Here is a 20,764-nt window from a genome sequence, read left to right as displayed (position 1 = left end):
ATCATTTTGCTAAATCTAGAGCGCTCCTTAACAAATCCATGTTGATTCTCACAGTTAACATTACCCTCATCTGCCCAATGCTGTATATGGTCCCTCATTAATTTCTCCAAGATCTTAACAACTACTGATGACACGAAAACTTGCCTATAATTAGACACTTCCACTGCCTTTATGCAATGACACTATCTTACCTTCCTTCCATTCCTTGGGTAACTTTCCCATAGACAGACTTCAGAAAACTGCAATCTCTCCAGATGACCATGTCCTTCCTCATTCAAATTCAAGCAGTATCTCGCATACAATTCCTTTCTGTCCTCAATGCCCTCCAATCATCCACATATTCTAATCCTCTCTCTGACACATTCTGGCTATTATGTTATTGATTATTACTGTTCTTCTGCTCAACTTGCCACTATCATACCTGGGCAACACATGCTATCTTTCCTCTCTGCATTTTCTTTTGTTCAACCTCAAACAAGAATCTCGGATCTCTAGCCATGCGGTTTACATTTCATCTGAAGTCATTTGTGCTCACCATCACAATCATCTCATCCACCCTTTCATCCCGCTTAATTGCTGTAGCCACACTCTTTATCGTTCCTCCAGGCAAACACTCCTCTGGTATTCTATCTTTCACACCACTGATCATCGAGTCTCCGTACATCACAGCTCTTACCACTCTGTTCCTTGAGTGCTCACCTGCATCCCTCACTCTCTCTCTCTCTCCTCTAACTCTTTTACTCTGTGTTCCCCTACTTACTTGCTGTCCTGGCACACGCTATCCCTGGTTCCTGCACTCCCTCACATCTTCTCATTCTCTTTCTCTCTCTCTCTCTCTCTCTCTCTGACAGTTTCCATTTTCTCCTCTTCTATCATACCCATAACTCTATCTCATTCCCTCTCTTCTACTGTTTCTGTTCTCTCTTCTTCTATCATTCCCATATTTATCTCTCATTCCCTCTCTTCTACTGCTTTTATTCTCTTCTCTTCTATCATTCCCATAACTCTCTCTCACTCCTACTCTGATTCTCCTTACATTCATCTTGTCCATTCGCGTAATCTCATCTTTCATACTTCTTATCTCATTCCGGAGACATTCCACCATCTCTTTCAGCTCATCTGTCTCTCTTGGCAAGTTAGCCACTCTTATTCACCATTCATCCTCCCAATCATGACCATCTCGAAAAACTTCAGAATCGTTCAAGCCTGCCACACTCTCCACTCTTATTTTTTCATTCATATTTTGCTCGTTATTCTCAACTATCACACTACTCGTCTCTCGAAAATCTCCCACTCCTGATGCAGTGAAGTCGGATATCATAACATCCAACTCACTTAATTCCTCCCTTTGCTACATTTTTCGCATATATGCACTCCCCTTCTCTCATCTGCCACATATCCAAATGCTGGGAGACATACATGCCATAAGTCATGCGTGCCACAAAATCTTTTATTATGTTACGCAAAATAGTGTCCTTGAATGGGGGAGGACTTGATGACATGCCATTTGTAATTGGAGCAGTGATAGCTACCATCATTCAAATTGTGCCAAAGAACTACTACAACTAAATTCTAAATACTATATTATTGCTCTACTGTAAGCTAATTTACTTACTCAATACTATAAGTATAAACTATATTTAATTATACTAAATAACGTAACCTTTTCTTCTCTTCCACTGCAGATGCGTCCGACTCTGACCTTGCCTTCTCGGTAACCCAAAAATTACACAATAAAAACAACAACTAAATTCCAAAAGCAGCAACATTAAAGAACACTTGTATTACTTAGCAAAAATGTAGCACAATTTGCGACAAAAGTCACACTATATACCTTTAAAAACACTTTTTTTTTACTACAGCTCAAATCCACCGCCATGTTCTTCAGGGACTCTAGTGTCACCCTCAATTGTACATTATGACGGAAGCATAATATCATGGAGGGGAAAATTAAGTCATATTTTGAAAATAATTAGTGATATTGGGTTAATTTTTAATGGTTTATTGTTTTAACCAGACAAATGGGAAAAGGGTGATTATTATGGTAAGGCTGATTATGTTATATCAATTAGAATGATGAGATAGCATCTAGAAGTAATGAAAATGAATTTCTTGAGTTTTTGATTGCTGACTACCTTAGGCAGTATGTAACAGAGGGCTTACAAGGTTCAAGAGTCTTGTATCTCATTAGAGGATGTCATTATAAATGACATGTGGAATCTCCCCTGGTTGGCAAGAGTGACAATGAAGTGATTATCTTGATGGTTGCCAGCTACATGAGACTTCTGGGAGGAAGGTATATTATGGAACTAAAAGTCTGAAGATTATTAGAAGATTAAGAGGCAGCGTGTAGCTATATCGTTGAAAGTTTATTTTTCACTTGGTTCGACTATAATAAATTTAGTTTAATCCTTTATCCAAGTGTGAGCAAACAAAGTTTGCACCTGAAAGTATCTTCAGGACTGGGGTAAGGTGGTACAACACCGGGCAACTCGTTGCAAAGGTGGAGCAAGCTAACATCTCTCCTATCTCAGTATCTCCCATAATGCAAAACACATCTCCTTGCAGATATGTATAATGTTATGTATTAAGGGAAGGGCCACTACCCAGACTAATTTCGACCTTTATTGAGGTCTCTTCAGTGGGAGCCAGGCCCAAGTGGAGATACCAGGCAGAAGCATTAGCAAGGCTCCCACTGAAGAGACCTTAATAAAGGTCAAAACTAGTCTGGGTAGTGGCCCTTCCCTTAATGCATAACATTATACATATCGGCAAGGAGATGTGTTTTGCATTATGCGAGATACTGAGATAGGAATGATGTTAGCTTGCTCCACCTTTGCAACGAGTTGCCCGGTGTTGTACCACCTTACCCCAGTCCTGAAGATACTTTCAGGTGCAAACTTTGTTTGCTCACACTTGGATAAAGGATTAAACTAAATTTATTATATTCTAACCAAGTGAAAAATAAACTTTCAACATCTTTTTTCTAAATCAAGAGTAATTTAATAAAAAGGTGGCACACCGTTTGGCAACTCCTATAGGTAGAGATGACCTTGCTAATGCTTCTGCCTGGTATCTGCACTTGAGGCTGGCTCCCACTGAAGAGACCTCAATAAAGGTCGAAACTAGTCTGGGTAGTGGCCCTTCCCTTAATGCATAACATTATACATATCTGCAAGGAGATGTGTTTTGCATTATGGGAGATACTGAGATAGGAGTGTTAGTAGCTTGCTCCACCTTTGTAAGGAGTCGACCTGGTGTTGCACCACCTTACCCCAGTCCTGAAGATATTTTGAGGTGCAAACTTTGTTTGCTCACACTTGGATAAAGAATTAAACTAAATTTATTGTAGCTATATCATGGAATGGAACGAAGGATTGGGCAGAGAGAAGATCAATTCTTCTTGGATGCTCTTCAAGAACTATCTAGCAGAAGCTGTGTTTAAATGTATTCCAAGAATCAGAAGATAAAATAAGGTAGGTGTGAAATGGATGAACAGATTAAGCATGCAGTTGGAAGTAAGAAGGCATTATGAAGGCATGACTGGTAATAATCAGTTGAATTAGGAGTAAAAAGAACAGCTAAGGAAAGGGACTTGTCAGGTAATGGTAGCAAATGTGTAGTGTTAGCAGTAGTTGCCTAATACAGCAAAAAAAACACGGAGTTATATGTAGCCAGCAATAGAAAGGATGACTATAGAATGGTTGGAGAAAATGGAAAAAAGGATAACCACAGCGAAGGATAAAGTTGAGATATTAAATGAGCTGTTCATAAAGGAGGTAATTCATCCTTGTGACATTATGCAGAGTTTTAGTTCATTGAAAAGGAAAGAGAAAAGACTGACTGTGAGTGAGCAGGAGGTATATGAGCAGTTGAATAAATTTGATTTCATAAGGCTTTACCACTGGATGTTTTGAGGGATTGTGCTAGGCAGTTTACATAATTGTATAATATGAGTTTTAGTGTGGGCCAAGTTCCAAAGGAATGGAACAAATGCAAGACTGTACTACTTCACAAGGGAACTTACAACACTCAAGCTTCAAATTATATCCCAATCCATGTACGGGTGTTTGGTTAAAGTGTTAGAGTGAATGATAAATGCACGTAAACACAAGAAAGATATTTAATTAACCAAATATTTCGGTCTGGAAATAGCAGACCATCTTCAGTGGTATTACAAGAACAGTTTTAAAAAATACAAGCTAGAATATTAACAATAGATCGTTAAAAATAGAACACATCACGTGATGTTATATCACTAAGTATTAAGTATAAAACGGAACATTTTGAAGTAGAGACATGATTGAAAAAAAAAAAAAAATTAATGAGTAATCTTGATTAGACTTTCCCAGATTTTTGATATAGATATACAGTCATTACGATTCAGGTTGGGACGATGGAGTAAGACCTCCACGCTTTCCTTGAACAAACGTTTGAACCTATAACGGGATCTGTGTATGAGGCGAGTCCTGGACCAAAAGATGCTGTGGTCAGTTTCAATCCCGTGTTGAGCCAATCCAGACTTTTCAAGTTTGTTGTGAAGAATGGAGGATTGATGTTCTTTTTTCAAGAGAACGTCCAGTCTGTCCAAAATAGGAAAGATCATAGTTGCAAGGAATTTGATAAACTCCAGGAAGAGATAAAGTTGAGCGTTTGTCTTTAGGAGAAGGAAAATGAGAAGACAATTTGTTAATAGGTGAATACGTAGTTGTTAAATCATATTTCTTTAAAATTCTTGTGATAGGTTTTGAAATACCGGAGATATAAGGAATAGGCACTCAACGTATTGAAACTTTGTTGTTTTGTGGAGGATTATAAGAATTGAGAAGATGTTGAGTACTTTTTTTAGAAAAGCCATTGAGTTTCATGTGTTGTTGGATAGTAGAAAGTTCTTTCTGTAGATAATCAAAAGTAGAACAATTAGTTTTGGCTCTTCTGATGAGGCATTTTATAATTCCTGTTTTTTGACAAAGATGATGGGCTGATTCTTTAAGAATATAAAGACCCGTGAACATTGGTTTCCTGTATACTGTAGTTGTAAGAATATTTGAAGGTGACCGGATGAGGAGAACGTCTAAAAAAGATAACTGGTTGTTTTCTTCTATTTCCATAGTAAACTTTATATGATGATGCAAGGAATTATTACTGTTTAAAAAAGAAGGTAAAGAGTTTTTGCTGTGAGGCTAAATAGTAAAGATGTCATCTATATATCTTACCCAAAAGGATGGTTGAGGGAAAATAGATGAGAAGAGGACTTTTTCTAAATGTTCCCAATAAAAGTTGGCTAAAGCAGGAGAAAGAGGACTTCCCATGGCCGTTCTTTCTACTTGGCTGTAAAATTTATTTTGACATACGAAATATCCAGAATGTATTATGAAATCGAATAGTTTTATAACGTCTTGAGGAAAGATGTCAGCAAGTAATTTTAAAGTTTCCTTGAGAGGTACATTGGTATATAAAGATTCTATATCAAAGCTAACCATAAGATCTGTAGGTTGTAATGAGACATTTTTTAATTTTTCTAAGAAATCTGAGGAGTTTTTTAAAAAAGAATTAGAGTTGCCAATGTAAGATTTCAATAATTTAGCTAGATATTTGGCTCTATACGGTAGAAGAATCAATACTACTATTGGATGAAGAGGATAGTCAATCTTATGGATTTTTGGAAGGCCATAAAATCTAGGAGGTCTTGCAAAATGAGTTTTAAGTCTTTCAATTGTGTCTTTATCTAAACTGACGACTTCATCTAAGAGAGAATTTAATTTCTTTAGTCGTCTGTTGGTTGGATTATAATCAATTTCTTGATATGTGGAGCGATCTCGAAGCAAAAGAGAAAGTTTTCTTCTGTAATTAACTGAGTCTATAATTACTGTTGCTTTTCCCTTGTCAGCTTTGGTGATAATGAGGTGATTATTTTTTCTCAAGGACTGTAAAGATTTCATTTCAGAAGGAGATATGTTGGAAGGAGGAAGTTTGGCCTTAAGTAGAGAAGAAGCGACTTCTAGGCGAAGAGCATTAGCTTCATCACTAGTTAGATGATTGAGATTCCTTTCATGTTAACTAGGAAATCTAGATATGGTATCTTATTTGGAACAATAGAAAAATCATGTCCTTTTGACAGGATGAGGGTTTCGCTTTCAGTCAAAGGACGTCCAGATATATTGACAATCCAATTATCTGGAGTTATGAAGGGCTTGGATTGTCTAGACGAAAGAGCTTCATATTTACGGTTAAGATGTTGACTTAGTTTATTATAAGCATGTTGAGTAGAACATTTAGCCACATTTAGAACTATGTGAGAAAGATGTGGATCCAAATTTGTGGAAATATAGGTGCGCAGATCCGAAATGTGATGACTGTGAATAGCAAGGTCACGTTTAGCAGCTTTAAGTTGATTATGGATTAGAGATAAACTAGTGTTCTGGTAAATATTATGAGCTCCAGGAGATTTTATTGTTTCCTTAATCTTAACGAAATTGGGAATAATCTTGTTGTCACGGCACTTTTTTAAGAAATTGATCTTTGCTTGTAAACCTACCTTGTATAACTGAAAGTTTTCCTAATTTACCGGTTAGTTTGGTAGCATTTTTCCCATGAATTATTATTATTATTCATGTTCTATTATTCTTGTTCTATTATTATAGTTCTATTATTCTTGCGATAGGTATTTCAGAACCTATCGCAAGAATTTTAAAGAAATATGATTTAACAACTACGTATTCACCTATTAACAAATTGTCTTCTCATTTTCCTTCTCCTAAAGACAAACACTCAACTTTATGTCTTCCTGGAGTTTATCAAATTCCTTGCAACTGTGATCTTTCCTATTTTGGACAGTCTGGACGTTCTTTTGAAAAAAGAATCCAAGAACATCAATCCTCCATTCTTCACAACAAACCTGAAAAGTCTGGATTGGCTCAACACGGGATTGAAACTGACCACAGCATCTTTTGGTCCAGGACTCGCCTCATACATAGATCCCGTTATAGGATCGAACGTTTGTTCAAGGAAAGCGTGGAGGCCTTACTCCATCATCCCAACCTGAATTGTAATGACTGTTTATCTATATCAAAAATCTGGGAAAGTCTAATCAAGATTACTCATTATTTTTTTTTTATTTTTTTATTTTATTTTATTTTATTTTTTTCAATCATGTCTCTACTTCAAAATGTTCCGTTTTATACTTAATATTTAGTGATATAACATCAAGTGGCGTGTTCTATTTTTAACAATCTATTGTTAGTATTCTAGCTTGTATTTTTTAAAACTGTTCTTGTAATACCACTGAAGATGGTCTGCTATTTCCAGACCAAAATATTTGGTTAATTAAATATCTTTCTTGTGTTTACGTGCATTTATCATCCAGTCTTATGTCACAAGTATCCTTAAAACAACAAAGTGTTAGAGGGGTTAGTGAGTACAAAGATACAGAATTATATTGACAGCAGTAGCATTCTCTGTGAAGGACAGCATGGGTAAAGGAAGTTCATGTTTTAATAATCTGCTTACTTATAATAAAGTGTTATGCATTGGAAGACAGATGCATAGTGGTATATTATTGGAATGAATGGGATTTTGTAACAGATTAGTGCATTGGGTTGAAGATTGGCTGTCTGATAGGAATCAGCAAGTTGTGTATGTGGAGCAATATCTTAAAGGGGAAAGTCAACAGTGGCGTGCCTCAATGGTCTGTTTTAGGAACATTGCTGTTTCTGTTAATAGTATTGGGGAAAGTTGTTTGATTGGGGAATATTCAGTTGTTTGCAGATGATGCAAAGTTGGGAAGAACTAGGGGGAGGATACAACAAATATTATGGCCTTACAAGAGGACTTGAATCAGTTGCATGCAAGCGAGGTTGCCAGTTCATTAGTGAAAGGTGTAAAGTTTCAAAATTCAAGAAATAAAGATGGATGCAGAATATACAGTTGGTTGGGATATTATTATTATTATTATTATTATTAACATCTGACCTCCATGAAGTCAAAGGACTTATCGCACAAGGTCCATAATCTCTCATACAAAAATATCATTAGACTGTGCCTTAAACTTATTCACAGTTTTGCACTCACCACACTTTCATGCAATACATTCCACTCACCAATCACTCTCCATGTAAAGAACCTGGTACTTACTCCCCTTGCTCACACCCTGTTTATACTGCTTCTGGAGATGGCTTCTAGTTCTGCCCTTGTCTCCCTCTACTCTATAAAATATCTCCTCGACATTAATCTGGTAACAACCCTAGGCCAATTTGTACGTATCAGTCATACCCCCCCCCCCTCTTCTTCTATTCACAAGTCTCTGCAAATTCTATTCCCTCAATCACTCCTTATATCTGATATTCTGTAGTCCTGATACTTTTTATTTATTTATTTTTTTTTTATTATCCCATGGTATTATTACACCAGATCATAGAGGTCAAGTTCATGTATTTTATACAGCACCTTTTCTGGGCTGTTATAGAGTTCACATTTGGAAATATTCATACAGTTTAGCAAATGCATTGGTGATGCTTCCTCGATGTTACATATTTTGCAGGTGGGGAAGACTTTTATGCCATTGCTAAACTTGATTGGTCTTGTGTGGCCGGTCTTGAGGTGAGAGATCATGGTAGTGGCACTGTGATTAAACTTGGAGTTGATGGTAGCTCCTTGATTTTCTGCTGAGTACCAGTGGTGAGTCATGTCCTGAATTGTTCTTTTTATGTTTTTTTTTTGGGTGGTTTTAAAAAGATCGAAATCTGTGGTATCACTTGATGTTGCAGCCATTTTTGCTACTTCATCTGCAGTTTCATTTCCCTTTAATCCCACATGGGATGGGATCTATTGGAAGATTATTTTGGAATCCTTATGTAGTTTGTTTATGTTTTTTGCTATGTCTCTAAGTATTTCTTGATGACTAGTGTAGCAGTTGTTAATAGCTTGAAGGGCTGCTAAGGGATCTGTGAAAAATATAAACTCCTTCGGGTTTTGTTTGTCCAAATATTGCAGTGCTGTGTTAATGGCTATTAATTCTGCATGGTATGAGTTGCATCCAATACTGTTAGTTGTTTTTAGTTCTATATTATGAGAGGCATAGATGAGTATGCCACTCCCAGAATTACCATTTGGATTTTTGGAGCCATCTGTGTAGATCTTTAGAGTGGGTCCATATTCTGTTATTTTTGAAAGGGCTAATGATATCAAGATTTCAGGGTTTTCTAGGCTTTTTTTCTCATGATTCCCTATTTTAGAGTTGATAACTATTATTTTTCTTGTCTTGATTTGGAGGAAATGCGGCTATTTTATTTGGACAATGTGCAAGGTTGGCTCTTTTTCCTACAAATTTGGTAAGATTTTCTTGCCACCTAATTTTTAAAGGAACAAGGTTGGATTCGAATTCAGCTATTTTTTCAGGAGTTGTATTCCTTAGCCCACATATGATTTTATGCTGCATTTTTCTGAATTTTTATAAGCTTGTCTAAACTGGTTTGTGATGTTTGCATACAGATTGGTGAAGCATATTCCATTATGGGACGGATAATAGAAGTATATGTGACTTTTAAGGTTTTAGCATCGGCTCCCCACTCTTTACTTGAGATTTAGTCTTCTTTTTGCTCTGACTGCAACATTGTTGATAATATGTTTATTGAAGCTTAGCAATGGATCCAGAATAACTCCAAGGTATTTGGGGTTTTCATTAAATGTAATTAGTTGACTATTTAGCTTAATCTTTGGTCTCCACTTTCGGTGGTGGTTATTAATAGTAAAAACACAGATTCCTGATTTAGTAGGATTAATTTTGATTTTTTGGTTTTCACAGTATGTAGCTAAACTTTCAATGGCTTTGTTTAAGTGACCTTCTGCTGTTTCTAGGTTGTTGTGAGCTGAGAATAGGACCAAATCATCAGCAAACATAGCTGTCTTTGTTTCTTTATTTATATTTTTATCTAAGCCATTTAAGTGGATGGAAAAAAGGAGTGGGCCCAAAAGCTACCTTGAGGGAGTCCCTGTCTTATTTTCACTTTCTTGGAAAAGGTATTATTTATTCTAACTCGTATTGTTCTATTTCTTAGAAAGTCATAGATCCAGTTAAGAACTTTCCCTTCTATTCCAATATGACAAAGTTTGGAAAAGAGTTTCTGCCTCCACACCTTGTCAAAGGCATTGCTAAAATCTATAAAAGCTGCAATGGTGATTTGGTAGGTTTGGTCTGGAAGTTATCTTGAATTGTCTGGGTTAAGTAGAAAAGTTGATCAGTTGTTGAGTGATTTCTTCTAAAGGCAGCCTGAAAATGTGGTAGTATACTATTTTTGTTTAGATAGTAATTCAAACGTTGGAGTATCATTTTTTCGATTAATTTGCCTTGAACTGAAGTCAATGAAATTGGTCCATAACTTCTTGGTTGGTCTTTTGGTTTGTTAGGCTTTAAGATTGGTATGATTGTGGCTGTTTTTCAGTCTTTCGGCACTTTTCCTTGTTTTAGGCTATTGTTGTATAGGCGAAGTAGCCAATCTAGGGTTAGGGAAGGAAGATGTTTGATCATAATTCCTTGTGTGTTATCTGGTCCATATGATTTATTTATATCTAGTCTCTCCAAGGCATCTCCCAATTCAGAGATTGTAAATGGTTCCCAGAATAGTTTGATTTGATATTTGGGGGAGTTTGCAGCATTTTTCTGCTGTCGAGCCTATTTTGATATTTGATGGTCTTTCCTAGTATTCATCTCTAGTTTGCTTATATTTTGAAAATGAAAGGCCAAGGTATTTGAGATCTCCCTATCTACAATTTTGATATTTCCATCTGGATCTTTTAGTGTATTAGTCTCACTTGCCTTTGGTAGGTCTTTTTGTAAATTAGCAGTCAGTTTCCGAAGTTTGGTATCTGAAGTGTTTGGATTTAAGTTGTGGCAAAATTCTTGCAACTTAGTTCTTTGTAATATATTATATTTTTGTTTAATTTCACCATTTATCTTGTTGTACTCAATCCTGGTTTCTGGAGAGCTTTCAATTTTTAAGATATTAAATAATTCATTTCATTTAGTTATTTTACTGGAAAGTTCCTGGTGAACCTTTGTGTAGTTTGAAATAACTTTTCTCCTGTAGCCCTTTGGGATACTTTTCTTTGCTGCATTTAGGATAATATTCTTCGAAGTTATATAGTCTTTGTCTAGGTCATCATGGTATGTGTGATCTTTCAGCATTTTACTTACTTCATCTTTGTATATCTCCCAATTTGCCTTCTGGAAGTTCCAATGATATTTTCATTTTTGGATGGGTCTAGTCATTTTTGGGTTTAGATTGATTAATATTGGAGTATGTTCGCTTCCTACTGGTTCCAAAACAGACCAAATAGCTTTGTCATGAAGATCAGGAGACACCACAGTGATATCTAGGGCATCTTTTGTACCATAAGAATGAGACAGATAAGTAGGTTCTCCACTGTTGAATGTTATTAGTCCTGTTTCATCTAAGAAATTACTCAGGTTTTCTCCTCTTGGGTTTATTTCCTCAGAACCCCATAATAGGTGTTTGCTATTCATGTCTCCTAAGATAATGGAGTTTTCTTCAATGAGATGGAATAGGTTGGAAAGATTTGGTCCAGGTTTGTCAGGAGGATGATAACAATTGAATATGTTTAATGACTTTTTACTTGGTTCCAGTATTTGGATTCCTTGTATTTCAGTTCCTTCTGATACTATGTCTAACTCAACAACTTTATATGACAAGTTTCGGATTAGTGTCAGAAGCCCTCCTCCATTTTGGTCCGTAGGCCTATCTTGTCTTATGATTTCAGAGTTTTTAATGTTTAGTCTGTTGGTTTGTCAAAGTTTGGTTTCCTGGATGCAGATAATATCAGCATCATGTTTGTCAGCTAGTAGTAATAGTTCATTTAGTTTTTCTTTGCTTGCTGGGATAACGATACCATTTAAATTACTTTGGATGATATTAATGTTTCTTGTAATGGGTGGAATGATTTGCTCATTCTAAATTATAGGCCAATATGTGTAGTTGTTCTTAAGGTGTTAGAGAAGTTGGTGAAGACTAGGATTCAGAAATAGATTCATAATAGCAGTATTCTTTGTAACGGTCAGCATGGATTTGTTAGGGAGAGGTCATGTTTTAGCAATCTGCTTATGTAATTCATTCTAACTTAATAAAAACTTCTCCCATACAGCCTCACCCATGAAAACTAAGCTAAACAAGGGAACTATAACCATTTTTCTCTTGCTTGTCAATGTCCACCTAATCATTGCTGTAATCCATCATAATGTGCTTGTAATTTTAGCAATGAAAAATTTTAGCAACTTTACCCATAAAGTTCAAGTCTCTGTCCACCATCATCCAGATCTCTCATCTCTCCTACCTCCTTCAAAATTCCTGCATTAATTACATAATCAGAATCTCAACCTTGCCTACTAAATTTCAAGACTTTGCCTTTGAAAATTAAACTGATAGCTCCATTCAGGCCCATTCACATATTCTGTTGATATCATCCTGCAATGTAACAGCATCTACTCTGCAACTCACTGTTCTTCCCAACTTTGCATCATCAGCAAACGCTGCACATCTCCAGTTAAATCAGTTCCAGTGTCATTAATGTACAAGTTAAAAATATTGGTCCCAAAAAAAATCCCTGTTGTACACCTATTGATTGTCCTCTTTTAGAATACCACTCCTCCATGCACAACTTGTTGATACTTATCTAACAGCCAGTCAACTAATCACCTCACTAGTCTATAATCTAATCCCATCGCTTTCAATATAGCTGCTTGCTACTTATGTTGTATTTTATCAAAGCCTTTGAAAAATCCAAGTACACTGCTGTATATGCACCTGCTTTATCGAGTGATTTGTCACCTTGTTGTACATAAGCAGATTGCTAAAACATGAGCTCTCCCTAACATATCCATGCTGACTATTATAAAGAATACTGCTATTATGAATCTATTTCTGAATCCTAGTTTTCACTAACTTCTCTAACACCTTAAGAACAACTACAGATACACATATTGGCCTATAATTTGTAGCCTCAGTCTTATTCTCCCACTTTTATCAAGTGGAACAATTTTTCTGCCTTCCATTCCATTCCATGGGACTCGCCATGTTGCAAGATTCATGCTAAACAAGTGTGTCAAAGGTGCCATTAATTCCATAGAGCATTCCTTCAAGACACATGATGATATACTGTCAACTCTTATTGCCTTATTATCATCAGGTTTAATTAATTCCTTATGTATCTCCTGCTCATTCACAATCAGTCTCTCCTCCACTATACTTTCCACACTTCAGCTTTTTACGATGCTGCTTTCAGGAGAATGAAATATACTGATAAGCTGCTCATCAAATACCTCAACTATATCTGCTGCATCAGTTACCAATTGACCAATATCAACTAGGATCATTCTTCCATACTAATTCTTTACTCTACTTGCCACATATTGAAAGAACTAGAATTTTTCTTAGCTTACTTGGCTAATTTTTTCTCGCCCTGCACTTTTTCACTCTTTACCAACCAAGTCACCTTCCTGGCATGCTCTTTGTACTCTTCATGCAATTGATTTAGAGTATTACCAACAATCACCTTGTGTTGCCTTCTTAGTACCTTCTTCCAGATTTAACTTGTAATCTCTTCATTCATTCATTTTAGTATGACCTTGTATAGCCTTGTTACTTATAGAATACACTCAGACATTGTTCTGTTAAATAGCGCAAGATGAATGCCCAGCAGTATCTATCTTCTTTCCACTGAACTCCACTTTCCATGCTATAGCAACAGTTGTCTTCTAAGTTTTCATAATCACCAGCCTTGTAGTTCCAGATATATCCTTTCCAGATATATATCCTGTTATGAAAATGCAATTTGCATAGTTTAATGTATAGGTGAAGGATGTGAGTAGTTATGATAGAGACATATAACTTGTAAATGATTTTTATCAGGTTAATGTGGAAGAGGTTTTTTGTAGAATTCTGGGAGATGGGGAGGATCCATATTATATCTTTTTTTTTGGGGGGGGGGTAAGTAAGGAAGTAAGAAGCAAGTTTTTTCATGCAAAGTGGTGAATGAATGGAATCCATTGCTTGAGAGTGTAGTGATGGCTGGTACAAATGACCTGTGAGATATGAAATGAATTATGAATATTAATGAGACAAGTCATCTCTTGTCTCATTAATAACACCCTTTTCTTTGTTTCTAAGTATTTTCAATATTTAACTTCTTTATTCTTCTGGAAATGTTCCCATGGCTTTTGTTTTGCTACTTTTCTACTTAGTTTTTTTTTAATTTTTTATTTTGCATCATTTTATGCACCTACTGACTCACATTCCAGAAACTTTGAATATAAATACTTCTTTCACGACTTCCTGAAAAAGTTATGATTTATCTTTCTTTGTATTCATTTTCATCACAGGCTTTATTGGCTTACTCGCTCGTTGGTTTCTTCAGATTTTGCCATTGGATCTTTAAAATTTAGCAGTTCTTGGTTTTTTTTTTAATAATATTTGTGTTTCATTTTATAGTTTGACATATATAAGCTGCTTGAATTTTATTCATTATAATACTTTAAAGTAAGTTATCAAATAAGATATATTGTGTATGCTTTAAAAATTAAAATTAATGACTATAGTTAAATTTTTAAAAACATGATTGTCTAAAAAAAAAAGCCTGTAATAAATCTTTTTCTGTTATATTTAGTATCAACGTCAAGGAGAGATTAAAGGGCCAGATAACACTGAAGGACTTAGACAAATGCTTAGTCAGCACATGGTATATGTTCAGTTTATTTTATTATTTTTCTTCAATTTTATGCCTTTAATTTATCTTAATGTTACAATTAAAATACATAGTTTGAAATATACAGAAATAATTGTACTTATTGGTAGTTTCTTTGTCGAATTTATGTTTTGAGAAGGAAGGGCTTTACAATCTCATAAGGTTTTGTGACCATTTCTGAGTAGTAAAACTGCTTTCCACATCAGTGTTTGTACTATACAAAAAGAGATCTCAAAGACATTATACAACAATAGCATAAACACTAGCACTGGAATGGTAATGCATGCCACATCATTGAAAGACTGTCTCTGTACACATCACTAACATATAATCTGATCTCAAAGCCTAATATGCTCAGAAACTATTATACTTGACAAGTAATTATATACTTTTTTTTTCTTAAAAAAGTAATTACCGTATTTGCCGGCGTATAAGACGCACCAGCCTATAAGATGCACCCCTTTTTTTTGTACGCATTTTTTAGGAAAAAAGATTTTTTAGATCCTCTTCCTGATTCCATCAAGTTCTTATCATTTTCTGAGTTGGGGGTGGCCGAAATGCCTCTCTGCAGTCCTGTTTCCATGTTCTTTAGCATACACAATCACACGTAGCTTGTATACAATACTGCAACAATGCTGACGTTTTTCATCCATGATTTGCCAAGAAATTTAGAGAAAATTTAACGGCAGAAATTTATCACCATTAACAGCAACTGCGCCAACAATTGGAAAGTTTAAACGAACAGAAATGGCAATGACAGCGCATGCACATCCACTGAACTCTATGTAACTGAGATGCTCTCACACATCGCAAGGAAGCTAGAAAGAAATCACGTAACTCGGAACAGAGAAAATTTCCAGAAATGAAAGTAATAAAAAACTGAGTACCGGCGTATAAGATGCACCCTGTCTTTCAGACCTATTTTCAAAGAAAAAAAGTGCATCTCGCATGCCGGCAAATATAGTATATTCTTTTTTTCCTTCAAACATAAGCAAACAAAGTTTGCAAGTTAGATATTTTCATAACTGGCTTCGTGTGTATGTAGTGCAGTTGACTTGATATCATTACCATGTATCCCATAATGCCCAACACATTCCTTTCTCTGGTGTGTGTGTACATTGCCATGCTTTTTGGTGGGAGCCACTACCCAGAACAGTTCTTTGGAAGCTGTATCTGTTTTTTTTTTTTTTAATGTGAATGCTGCCCATGAAAGGTTGCAAACTTGCAGTGCATAATATATTTGTATTAAATGTACTGTGGCATAAGGTTAGATAATCCACAAACTCTGATCTGGAGACAAAATGTGTAATTTTTCAATCCACTTCATGCCATTAAACAGGACAGTGGTTTCACATCAGGCAATGAAATACACTCTGCCATCTTAAGACATTCACAAACATCCATGTTCATGGTGGTATTAGACCCACAAACTGTTTGTTGGAGAGCAAGTATGCTTTCTGCTCATTCAGCCAGGTTGGCATGAAGATAACGCTAATATAATTTCTTGTCAAACTTGTAAATATAATTTCTGCTAGAGGGTTACTTGATGCCAGACCATTGGGAACAGATTCAGAAAAGCTAAGTATTATTATTGTCTGCGAACAAACATGTACGATGCAAGGTTCGAAAGTTTAAAAATTCTAAAGAATCGATGAGAGCGAAAGTGTGAGGCAAGGTTCGAAAGTATGAACATTCAAAAGAATGAATGAGAGCAGAAGTGTGATGCAAGGTTCTAAAGTTCAAAAATTCGAAAGAATGAATGGCAATGAAAATGCGACACAAGATTCGAAGGTTGAGTTGGGTAAGATAAGGAAAGAGATGAAATGGATGAGGAATGAAGATAAGAGAATTCGAGATATGTATGGAAGAGTGAAAATAATGAAAACAAATAATGTTGGTATAAAAAAGGTAATGAAAGACTCACGAGTGGCGCTGTATGATGATTCAATTATTAAAGGTGTCCTGGACGAGAGGATGCATAAAGTATGTTTTACTGAAGGTAGAATGAGTAGAGTTATTGAGGCATTAGATATGAGAAGTAAACAAGCAAAAGAGTTGATAATTGTATAATAGGTACAAATGACTTGACTGCAAACAAAGAACACATCAGATTGAATATCAGAAGGTTGTTAAGATGGATAAAAGAGAATAGTGTGATAGGAAAGGTAGTATGCGTGTTGTCCAGGTATGACAGTGGTGAGATGAGGCGGAGAGCAAAGATTATGAATGATATGTTAGCCAAAATGTGTGAAGATAAAGGAGTGCAGTTTGTTAATGTGGGAACTGTATAGGAACTATGGACTGCATTTGAGTGGTTTTGGAGTGAGTCACTAGGTGAGACTGCTGCTGGAAGGTAGAGAATTGAGTGCAGAGAATGAATCTGATCAGGTGGTAAGCAACGTGGAAGAACAGAAGAGATTGAAAAGGTGGTTGTGATTGAAAAAGTTAATAATTTTAAAATTTATAATTTCAAAATTATTTTTATTTTTCAACATAATCTTCTTTAAGACTATCCTTTCTTTCATGCTTACACGGTGATCGGAATACATTTTGAATAATTATGAAGACAACTACCATGTTATAGAGTAAAACTTTAATTTAATATAAACCATATATTAAACTAAATATAACAAAATCAACACTCAACGTTTCGACCTTCATATCAAGGTCATCCTCTGGAGCATACACAATATATCCAGAGAAACAAGCTGCACTACTATGTACATGGTTTGCTAAAGTTACTGACCAGCTGTTACTACAATTATTGGCCTGACCTCTGGTGGAAAAAAAAATCCTTTACTACATCAAAGCTAGAGTCTTATTATTATTATTTATTAGGTTACAAAACTAAGAGTTGGGCTGGAGAGCAACAAGTTTATATCTATATATATATATTTAAAAAAAAAAAGTGATTATATATATAAATTTCAACCAATTGGTATGGAATGGTTTCCTAAAATCCTAAAGTATGCTAGATACTAAGTGAGCTGAATATGTGCTATCCAAATTCTTGGAATTTTTATGCCACCATTATTGTTGAGATTAGGGTGGTTAATCAGAATTTCACAGGCTTCTTTAAATTTTCTTTCTTAATTTTCTTAATGACTCCAAATTCTTGCGGTGGGTGCGATTGGAGTCATTAACACCCTTAAAAACAGAGCTATAACAATTTGTTCTAATCAACAAGCTCTTAAACAAGAATTAAAAATTATTAGCAACACATTTATAAATAATGGATATTACAAAAATATTATTAATAAAGTTCTTCAAGGGGTGCTTAAGGGTCAAAGCTGTATAACTGAGAGGAGACCTCCACATAGCCTTTAAAGGAATGCGGAGAACCGACCAGGGCTTCTGACCTAATGTCCAATCCTCACCTTCTCGTGGTGCACCCTGTTGGGTATCTACTTTGATACTGAACGAACGAGGATGGGCTGGCAATTTGGGATTTAGCCGACCAAATTGTATTCTTATTGGTTAAACCAAAATAAAAAATGATGGTACAACATGACAAAATTTCATGCCGGCTGGGGCGTCGCCCGGTTAAACAAGGCCCCCGTTGTTTTCGCCAGGGAACCAGGGCGAACAGCGAAAAGTCAGCTACTGGAACAAATCTGAAAACAAAACCCAACTCAACATCACCAGAGTTAAAGATCGGTACTATCAATGTAAGAAGCCTGAATGGCAAAGAAATGGAGCTAGCTGAGGAATTAGATAAGTACCAGATCGACATAATAGGGGTGACTGAAACAAAAAAGACCAAAACTGGTGAGATCTTTCTGAGCAATAAGTACAAAATGTTATATTCAGGCAATAACAATCAAGGAAAAGAAGGAGTAGCCATAGTATTCAACACAAAATACGAGGCTAATCTTCTTGAATGGCAGTCAGTCTCAAGTAGAGTAATGTGGGCAAATATGAGAATGGGGAACTGGACAATGAGACTTATTTGTGCCTATGGTCCCACAGAAGGTTCTACTAAGGTAGAAGTGGAGGAATTTTTTGAGGCTTTAGAAAAAGCAACTGACACAATGAAAAAGGAAAAGTTGGTCCTTGTTGGGGATCTAAATAGTAGAGTAGGAAATGATTGTGAGACATACAAAAATATTTTGGGAAAATTTGGAGAAAAGAGCAAAGCTAATAATAATGGCAAATATCTGTTGGATTTCTGCTCAGGACATGGACTGGTTATTACTAACACCATGTTCCAACATAAAAATGTGCACAAATTCACATGGAGAGAAGAGGCTAGGAATAAGAAAAGTCTCATTGACTATGTTATTGTTGATAGTGATGTTTTCTCCCTGGTGCAGGACACCAGAGTGTACAGAGGATTTGAAATTGGAAGTGATCACTATTTAGTCTTGAGCAGGATAAAATTGAATTTCATATTGAAAAGAATAACATGTAAGAAAGTTTTAAAGCGAATAAAAGTTGAGCAGCTCTCAGATGTAAACTGTAGACTAAAATACAGAAATATTATTGAAAAGAAAATGAAAGAGTTTGAGAACAGGAATCAAGCCTTGGAGATTCAGTGGCAAACTCTGAAGGAAACATTGATTGATTGATTCTGCCAGAGAGGCATGTGGTGAAGTTGTGTGCAAAGATAAAAAAATCAGAACTCCCTGGTGGACACAGGAAGTTAAAGAGGCAGTGAAAGAAAAGAAGAAAGCATATCAAAAGTTCCTGGCAAATAAGTCAGCTTTTACTCTTACAGAATACAGAGACAAATGTAAGAAAGCTAAACAGTGTGTAAAACTAGCTAAACAAAAGTCATGGGAGGACTTTGGCAAGAATATAGAAAATAAATATCAAGAAGGTGGCAAAATATTCTGGAGGTTGTTGAAGAAGCTTAGGAATGGAGGAAAGAGTGCTGTAAAAGGAATTAGAGATGATAAAGGTGAAATGAAAACAGGAGAAAAAGATATCCTTGAAGTATGGAGTAATTACTTTGAAAAACTGCTAAATGAAACAAGCAGTGATGACAGCACAGTGATAAAAAACACTGACCAGGCATGCAGTCAGGAATACATATCCATACTTGAAGTAGAAAAAGCCATCAAAGGTTGGAAATGTGGAAAGGCAGCAGGAGTAGATGATATTCGACCAGAAATGCTGAAGTATGGTGGTATAAGAGTCTTACAGTGGCTGCACTGCATAGTTCAGAAAGCCTGGACAGAGGGACGAATTCCCGATGATTGGAGTAGAGCTCTCATAGTACCCATATATAAAAAGGGAAATAAAACTGAATGTGAGAATTACAGAGGTATTTCCCTACTGAGTGTTCCTGGCAAGATCTATGCAAGTATACTTGAGAAACGGTTGAGAAGAATTGTGGAAGAAAAGCTTGGTGAAGAACAAGCTGGATTCAGGCCAAATAGAGGCTGTCAGGATCAGATCTTCACTTTACGACAAATAGTCGAGAAAGCATGGGAATATAACAAAGATCTGTATTTAAGTTTTGTCGATTTGGAAAAGGCATATGACAAGGTGCCAAGAGAGAAGCTATTCAATACGCTTCAGTTATATGGTGTCAATGGGGCATTATATCAAGCAATACTTAGTCTTTATTTGAGTTGTGAGTCAGCAGTTAGAATTGAAGGAAGTACAGGAAGATGGTTTAATGTTAAATCTGGTGTGAGACAAGGATGTACATTATCCCCTCTGTTATTCATTATCTATATGGATCACATTATGAAGGAATGTGGTATTAAACCTGATATCAAAATTGGAGATGTTAATGTCAGCTCTTTGCTTTATGCGGATGATGTTATACTTCTAAATAAATCCGCTACAAGTCTGCAAGATTCTCTGACTAAATTGAATAGCTGTTGTAATAGAAATGGTATGAAAGTCAGCAATAAAAAGACAAAGACAATGAAAATAGGCAGAATCATTGAAAATGTCAACTGTGTTGTGAATGGAGAACCTGTGGAACAAGTAAAACATTTCAGCTACTTAGGCACAATTTTTACTGAAGATGGTAAACTAAATATAGAAATAGACAACAGAA

At 35.8% G+C, this 20,764-nt stretch overlaps 1 protein-coding gene across 1 annotated transcript in view; it reads left to right on the top strand.

Moving 5' to 3' along the window:
• LOC150098313 (uncharacterized) overlaps nt 1-20,764 on the top strand; it is a 571,066-nt gene that overhangs the window by 144,392 nt on the left and 405,910 nt on the right. Inside the window, exon 9 of the mRNA XM_090405143.1 lies at nt 14,674-14,745. Within this exon, the coding sequence (XP_090261269.1) occupies nt 14,674-14,745 (72 nt within the window). The remainder of the gene's footprint in view (nt 1-14,673; nt 14,746-20,764) is intronic.

Source organism: Typopeltis vanoorti, chromosome 15, assembly GCF_054136105.1.
Source record: "Typopeltis vanoorti isolate ZY-2024b chromosome 15, IOZ_Tvanoo_1.0, whole genome shotgun sequence".
Taxonomy (NCBI): domain Eukaryota; kingdom Metazoa; phylum Arthropoda; class Arachnida; order Uropygi; family Thelyphonidae; genus Typopeltis; species Typopeltis vanoorti.
The sequence above is the reverse complement of the archived record's forward strand: the minus strand, read 5'-3'. Positions and strand labels throughout refer to the sequence as shown.